This window comes from Nanorana parkeri, unplaced genomic scaffold (genome assembly GCF_000935625.1).
Source record: "Nanorana parkeri isolate BGI_ZX_2015 unplaced genomic scaffold, ASM93562v1 scaffold385, whole genome shotgun sequence".
In the NCBI taxonomy this organism is placed as follows: domain Eukaryota; kingdom Metazoa; phylum Chordata; class Amphibia; order Anura; family Dicroglossidae; genus Nanorana; species Nanorana parkeri.
This window is the reverse complement of record NW_017306653.1, coordinates 793,953-802,456: the sequence shown is the minus strand read 5'-3', so window position 1 is coordinate 802,456 and position 8,504 is coordinate 793,953. Positions and strand designations below refer to the sequence as shown.

The 8,504-nt window shown below is 44.3% G+C and overlaps 1 protein-coding gene across 1 annotated transcript in view; it reads right to left on the bottom strand.

Moving 5' to 3' along the window:
* GLP1R (glucagon like peptide 1 receptor) overlaps positions 1 to 8,504 on the bottom strand; it is a 197,324-nt gene that overhangs the window by 120,401 nt on the left and 68,419 nt on the right. The window contains exon 2 of the mRNA XM_018559251.1: positions 1,673 to 1,769. Within this exon, the coding sequence (XP_018414753.1) occupies positions 1,673 to 1,769 (97 nt within the window). The remainder of the gene's footprint in view (positions 1 to 1,672; positions 1,770 to 8,504) is intronic.

Below are 8,504 nucleotides of genomic sequence, written 5' to 3'. Positions count from 1 at the left end.
CGCGTGCTTGGACTTTAGAGTGCTGAGTGGGGTTCATATCTCCCCCTCTGATGCTCTGAGTTCATGTGCCTGTAAAGGCCGGCGTCCCAATACTTTTGGTAATATAGTGTGTGTGTATATATATATATATAGTGATATTTTCTTGCAAAAATACTTTTTTTTTCTCTGCAATCCATAGACAAATTATATAACAGAACTAAAAACAGGCAAACGTTTTTCCTACTTTGATCAATGTTAGCTTTAAAAATATATATATGTATAGTTACTGTAGATAAATATTAGGGATGCACCGATACCAAGTACAGTACTCGGTACAAGTACAATTACAGATACTTTTCCAGCTCCAAGACCAGACTAGAGAACAATTCAAAAGTTTGGAGGCAGCTGTCATTTGTAGGGAGCACACGGAGCTCCCGGGATTTGTACATCTCTGTTTTAATGTGATTTTGTTTTTGTAAACATATATAAATGGATGCACTGATACCATTCGTGGTACCATGTTTATTGTCATGTGACAGTTTTTCTAAAACAATACAGACTAATGATTTCAGAACAGTGGTGGAACGCCAGAGCCCAGTCCCAGCTGCAACCCTGGTAGTTATCATAAAAGTGGCAAGTATCGGCACTGGTATCTGAAAAGTATCGGTGCATCCCAAATAAAAAGTATACATTTTATGCCATCATTTTTTATGTTTAAAATGCTGATTGTGGCAGAAAGCAATATTCGTCTTTTACAAATGAAATGAAGCCATTTTTTTAATGAGACACAATGAGAAAAAATAAATAAATAAAAATGGTTAGAAAATAGAAATATACGCAAAATAATTAGGAATCTAGTATCTAAGGGGAGAAGGGGAAGAAGGAGTTAATTAGCAAACAAAAGGTTAATAAGGAGTAAAATTGTAACCTTTTTTTTTTTTTACTTGTCAGATTACTTTAACTGATCTCATGGGTAGACAGAAGCCCATGCCATTGATCTGCAGATGGATAAAACATCAAACATGGGTAAATACAAAAATAACAATGTTACTTTCTATCTCTCTCTAGCTTCCCGCTTCCATCCTTTATTGGGCCTATCTGCTCCTTTCTCACCTTTTTACTGTTAATATATTGGTAAAAATTTTTGGGGTTCTTTTTACTATCTGCGGCGATATGCTTTTCACACTCAGTTTTAGCTGCCCGGATTTCTAGTTTGCATTTTTTGTTACATTCTTTGTTTTGTCTCCAGTTTTGTCTTTTTTTCCAGAGAGGGGAGCTAATGGCATTGTGATATCTGACACCCTCACAGATGACGTGTCTCTTCCTCACCCATTCCTTTAAAGGAGAACTATGGGGTCAGTATTTTTCCCCATAGTTCTCCTTAGGGTAACGGGAGGACACAAACTAGCGTCCTCCCGCCACCCTAAGCTCAGTATACTCTTGTAGAACTATGAGGTGAGTGGAAATCACTCATCTCATAGTTCTCCTTTAAATCATTTTTGTTAAGAAATAAATCATACACACCCGTGCTGCACAAGTCATTATCCAATTTAATATGAATCAAATAAACTTTTCTACTTCAGTCTGCAGACAAATGTAATTTTCTGAAAACGGATCGCACGTCGGCTGCATTCATTCTGGTTATTTTAGCACTCCTTTACTGGGCGGCCATATTGCCAGTGATGGCACCTACCTGTCACGGTGGGCGGGACATGCTGCAGGGCGTTCATACATTGCTCTCTGTATTCTCTCCACTTCTGGATTGTGTCAGACAGGGACACGGCCGAACTCTGGAAGAAAACAACATATTTGTATTATTACATGGGGAGAAAAAGCGAGAAAGGTGAAATTCAAGAGTACCTGTCACACACAGAACGTGTCAGTCTATCAATTCAGTCTGCCAATCCTCTTATGATATTGCTTAGGCATAAAACACAGAATGGGATGAATATTGTGAAGCAGCAGTAGTTAGAAACCTTTTGAGAGCTCTTTCCTCACTTCCAGTCCCAGAAGCACAACAGCCTGTGACCCACCAACATGCTGCAGAGGTGTTCTCTCGTTTTCTGTGTGGAAGCAGTGGCCTCTTGGCAGAGGTCCCCTACTGAGTCAAACCTATATCCAGTGGTGTAAAAATCGCCATAGCGACCCAGGCGGCCGCTATGGGGCCCGGGGCACAGGGGGGCCCGGCCAGGACATCCCCCGGATGCCGTGCAGGCTGCCTGGGTCGCTATGGCATCTCAGGCTGTCACTGGCGGGTATAAGGAGGAACGTGTCGCTGTTAGATCACTGACAAACTCCTCACAGCCGCTGCTGAGTCAGTAACAGCTGGCAGCGGAGGAGGAGGCTGGGCCCGGCGTTGGCAGCGGAAGAGGAGGTGGGACTCGTCGACGGAAGAGGAGGAGGCAGACAGCGGATCGGGGCTGACAGGTAAGAGGTGGGCAGCCCACCTGAGAGTCTATGGTGGGCACTTCTCGGTCACTCTCAGGTGGGCTGTTTGGGATCTCAGGTGGGCTCTGCAAGGGGCATAACTAGAAATCACAATCACAGGGCCCCTTACCAAATTTTGCTATGGGGCCCTGTGATTTCTAGTTACGTCCCTGTCTGTATCTGTGCAATTATCAAAGCTTATGTTTCCTACTGATTGTAGGGCTCTAGTTGTGTCTCAGTAAGGGATGTATTGGACCTCTGTAAAGAGACCACTGCTTCCGCACATAGAGCAAGGGTCTTCTCTGCGGCTGCATGTACAGCCAAAACTTTTTTTGGTTGTTTTGTATAGAGCAGGGAAAGTTTAAAACCTTTTGAGAGATCTCTCCTAACCCCAGTCCCAGAGGCACAACAGCTGCAGAATGGCCTGTGGCCTGCCAGCGAGCTGCAGAGGAGGTCCTTTGCTTTCTGTGTAGAAGCAGTGGTCTCTTTGCAGAGGCCCCCTACCGAGTCAGACCTATAGCTCTGCAATCATCAAAGCTCATGCTTCCTCCTGATTGGAGAGCTCTAGTTCTGATTCAGCAGATGGGTGTGGCAGACCTCTGCAGAGAGACCACTGCTTCTGCACAGTCAGCAAAGGGTCCTTCCCAGGGCACAAGCTGTTCTACTCAGGCTGTGGCTCCTATCTACAGAAAAGACTTTGCACACCTTGTATTGTAATGCACCTGGGATGTATTTGATACAACTCGAAAGCCTAATTGGGCTTCAATAACACAAATTGCTGCATTGTGTGAAAACGTCACTTAAATGATAATGTCCTTCACAGACACAAAAGACGGTAATTGAGCGGACTCCTGGATATTAATTCTGGCTTTTGATGGGTAATATCACACCTTAATGAGTTTATGTTTAGTAGAAATTCCCTTGCGTCGTATCCCATTGAGTTTATTGCAGGAACGGCGGGAGGCGCCATCAATTCTGCATAATTGGGGGATAAAAGCTTCCGGAGTCTGACAGCCGATGGAGACGTATGAGGAATGTTATTAAAATAATCACCTTTATGTGCAAGAGGTTAAACCGGCGCTGATAACCCAGCCGGGCCTGTCGGTTCTGATAACAATATATTATACATCAGACCGATAAAGTGACTTCAGGGACATCCGTCTGTGTGTTCCCTACTGTGGGCGGCGTTTCCTTAACTGTGAGAGTAACATGTACATTTTACCCTACCGGTGATAGGAGTTTTCAGAGGGCCGCACTACACAAGTTCCAAATCCAAACCCCTCATATCTAGAAGAAAAACATTCCATCCCAATTAAAGCTGAACTCCAGTCAACATCTAAATACACAACATCTATATACACAATGTATACTGTGTATTATATGTCATATTTATATTATTGTGTATACATATTTGTATTTATTGTTTTCGTTGTTATTATTATTATTGTTATTATTATTTTATGTATTTATTTATTTTGATATTGATAGATAGATAGATAGATAGATAGATAGATAGATAGATAGAGGAACCGGCCAAAATTTGTACAGTGTGTACCGCTGTTGACACCCTTTCGATCAGCATTCCTTCGATCAGCTGATCAAAGGAGCCAGTCGGAAAATCTTCACTCGATCAAAGCCGGCAGCACAATGAGCTGCCCGCTCTGGTTGGGTATTCTGACAGGGTCAGAATACCCAATCTGTCCTCATCATAACGGAGTAAGTCTCCCATATTGCAATTTTCCACATTTGTGTGACTGCGACCTTTCATTTATGTCATTCAAAATAATAATAATAATAATAAAGAAAAAATAAGATAAAACTGAATCCGCATTTTGCAAGCAGGGCAGTTTTTGGAGAGCACGGCGCTTTCTTCCTTTGTGACTGTGACGTTCTGCTGTTCTTAGCCTGAGATATGGTAGAGAAGGTTATTAAGTGATTAGTGCAGCAAGAAGTGACCGGGGAGATCCGAGGCTTGCCGCAGCCGGATGATTGGATGGAGCTGCTACATGACGGCGCGGCGCTTCGGGGTGAATATTACAAATTGTTCTATTACTCCCACCAACGCCGCCGGTCTACAGAGACATCAAGTCAGACGTCATTTATGCCAGCGTAGAATTAAGTTGAAAGTCACAGAAAACTCGTTTGATAATGCGGATACATTCACCTCTCTGCCATTCATTCGCTGCGGTACTGTTTACAAAATTGGTTTTCTGTAGTCGAATAAATATCATTGCGGCGTAACTATTCCCCTTACTCAATGTCACAGCCTAATAAAGGCGCTGACAACGAGACGGGTGATATTTATTACGTGATAACAAGATAAATAATCAGAGCGATCAGGATGACATTGCGCAGGCCCTTGTAAGGAGTGATCTGCCAGTGCCTGCACACACACATAGGGGCTGGTTTATAAATCTTTCCACCCAGCCATATGTTCAGTGAATGTCATTCACATGGCATTTCCACCATCAGATGGAGCCAATGAGCTTAGGAAACTCATGTGTTCCTTGGCTTCATTTAATGGAGCATTCCTGCCACTTGCTCCTGGGCTCCATCTAGTGGAGCATTCCTGCCATTTGGTCCTGGGCTTCATATAGTGCAGCGGTTCTCAACCTGTGGGTCCAGAAGTGGGTGGCAACCCATTGTTGAGTGGGTCGCTGCATCCATTTCTGCTGCGCTGGGTGAGAGCCTCCTCAGCCTTCTCTTTGCGCAGCGAGAGGACAGCAACGGCTGAGAATATAAAAGTGCCACTGTACACACTCCCTGGCTGTTGCAGCGACATCTAGTGGCCGGGGAGTGTTTACAGCAGGACTTTTCTATTAACAGCCGTTGCTGTCCTCCCGCCTCCCATACAGTGCGGGCTCTGCAGGAGGCAGGCATCTTAGCAGTGCTGGGGCTGAGAAGGCTGCATGGAGACAGAGCAGGCAACCAGGGGCTTGCATTCTTGTGAGTGTGCTTCTATTTTATTTCACACTGATGTAGAATGCTCCAGCAAAATGTTGCAGTCTCCTTTTAATACATATAGCACAGGCTATGAGAGAGAGAGAGAGAGAGAGAGGGAGAGAGGGAGAGAGGGAGAAATCAGCCGATCACATGGCAGCAACTCAATTCATTTAGGCATATAGACATATTGAAGATGATCTGCTGGAGTTTAAACCGAGCATTAGAATGCGGAAGAAAGGGGATTTAAGTGACTTTGAATGTAGCATGGTTGTTGGTGCAAGACGGGCTGGTCTGAGTATTTCACTGGTGATCTACTGGGATTTTCACACACAACCATCCCTCGGGTTTACAGAGAATGGTCTGAAAAAGAAAAAATATCCAGTGAGCGGCACTTCTCTGGGCGAAAATGCCTTGTTGATGCCAGAGGTCAGAGGAGAATGGGCAGATTGGTTCAAGCTGCTAGAAAGGCAACAGTAACTCAAATAACCCCTCGTTACAACTGAGGTATGCAGAATACCATCTCTGAACACACAACACGTCCAACCTTGAAGCAGATGGACTACAACAGGAGAAGACCACACCGGGTGCCACTCCTGTCAGCTAAGAACAGGGAACAGAGGCTACAATTTGCAAGGGCTCACCAAAATTGGACAATATAAGATTGGAAAAACATTGCCTGGTCTGACGAGCCTCGAGTTCTGCTGCAACATTTAGATAGTTGGGTCAGAATTTGGTGTAAACAACATGAAAACATGGATCCATCCTGCCTTTTATCAATGGTTCAGGCTGGTGGTAGTGGTGTAATGATGTGGGGGATATTTTTTTGGCACACTTTGGGCCCCTGAGATAATTACAGGTATTTATATAGTGCCGACAATTTACGCAGTGCTATACATAGTGCACATTCACATCAGTCTCTGCCCTCAAGGAGCTTACAATCCAAGGTCCCTATCACACATGCATACAAACAAGGGACAATTTAGACACGAGCCAATTAACCTACCAGCATGTCACTGGAGGGTGGGTGGAAACCCACGCAACCACAGGGAGAACATGCAAATTCCTGGCAGATAGTGACCTGACCTGGATTCAAACCAGGGACCCCCACTGCTGCAAGGCAGAACGCTAGCCGCTACGCCAGTGTGCCACCCTGAGAACAAACTGAGCATCATTTAGATGCCACAGCATTCCTGAATATTGTTGCTGACCATCTCCATCCCTTTATTACCACAGTGTACCCACCTTCTGATGACTACTTCCAGCAAGATACCGTAGCAAGATGTTACAAAGCTAAAATCATCTCAAACTGGTTTCTTGAACATGATAATAAGTTCACTGTACTTCAATGGCCTCCACAGTCACCAGATCTCGATCCAATAGAGCAGTGGTCCCCAACCCCTGGTGCACTGGTGGAGCACTGCAATAGAGCACCTTTGGGATGTGGTGAAATGAGAGATTCGCATAGCTTGATGTTTTCATGTTAAAATGGACCACATTCACTAAGGAATGTTTCCAGAAGTTTGACTCTATGCCATGAATAATTAAGGTAGTTCTGAAGAAAAAGGTGGGTCCAACCTGAAGACAAAAGTGGGTCCAACCTGGCACTAGCAAGGTTTACCTTATAAAGTGTCATTATATACAAAAATATCTATAGATATATAATAACATTGACTAGAAAACTATTTCCCTTTAAAGTTTGCTCTGTGCCAAATCTCTCAATCAGAAAAAAATGTGTTCCCCTTCCGTGCTGCGTTACACTTTAACTGCAAACAATTCAACAAATTGCCGAAAAGTGTTTTCGGTATTCCAAACTCACATCGGTAAATAATCCCGGTTTAGTGACTCCTTAAATGAGTGCCCTTTCAATTTTCCTAGACGCTAAGCCGCCTGATACCGGCGGAGTGATGAAATATGCAGTACAGCTCCCCTGGTAAATGAGTATATAAGTTATGTTTCGCTCTGCTTTTATATCTGGTCTGGTAGTCACGTTCCATACATCCTGCCATTCTCATCGCGGGGAAGTGAACCCGTTTTTACGGCCCCTAATAATCAAGCACTGAAATTTGGGATGGCGGTTGTGAGCGCCAAAATATTCATCAGCCTCGTAAAGCGAAATTGTCTGTATTTATTGGGTCTGCTTAATGGTCGCCCTCACTGCCTGTGTTAATTAGAACCTCCATCAATCGCACATTTCGAGGCGAAGGGGTAATCAGGTCCTCTTCATGGAGAGGCGACAAATGATAAAGTCTTCTCCGAAAGCCGACAGCGCCTTGATCACAAACATATGTTTGTTCGGCAGTGAACGCGGCTAGTTAGGTTCATGTGTTCTGTGCCATCGAGTTCCTGAGTGCCAGTTATAAAGATGAGGTCCAAACAGTAATACACCATAAGATGGTTGTATTACTAGGCAAATGCATTGTTAGTGCAAACAGACCGCGTAACATCGCTAGAAAAAGGAGGAACCAGTACTGGAGGACATTCTGGAGTATATAAAGGACCACCACAGCACTTAAAAAGGGCTTTGGAGACACAATGAGGTTGAGTTACTAAAGCAGTGGAGGTTGTTCATTTAAAAGAGTAAATGTTACTAAATAATGCAGGGGCGTCCCGAGACCGGGTGTCACCCGGAGCGGTGACCTGGTGACGTCACCGCTCATGCGGGCAATCCTATTGATACCTACCGGCGGCCATCTTGGTGATGGACGCCAGCAGAGAGGGGAGGGGATGTCACTGACAGTCATTTTGGTATCATCCCTCCAAAGGTGTCACCCGGGTGCGGGCCGCAACCCCCTTGTGATGCCACTGAATAATGTGAGCTCTGTTGGCTTTAAATACCCAATTACGTGCAAGGGAAATTAAAAATATGTTTTTTACTGGAACATGATTGGTTAACTGACTTTTTTTACTAAACCCCTATGTAACACACAGTTGATCAAGTGCAACTTCAGGAAAAGTGCTAAATCCAAGGCTGAAATGCAGGCAGTATATGGGAAGGATATCCATGTACGTGGCTGCATAACGTGTGTTAAAACAGCAACTTGTACAAGAGGGCAATTGGGGGACAAGGATGAAGCATTGTCACTCAATAACAGGAAGTGCCTGAACATGGAGCTCCATGGCAGGATCACCAGGGATTATATGAATGAAAGGAGCAG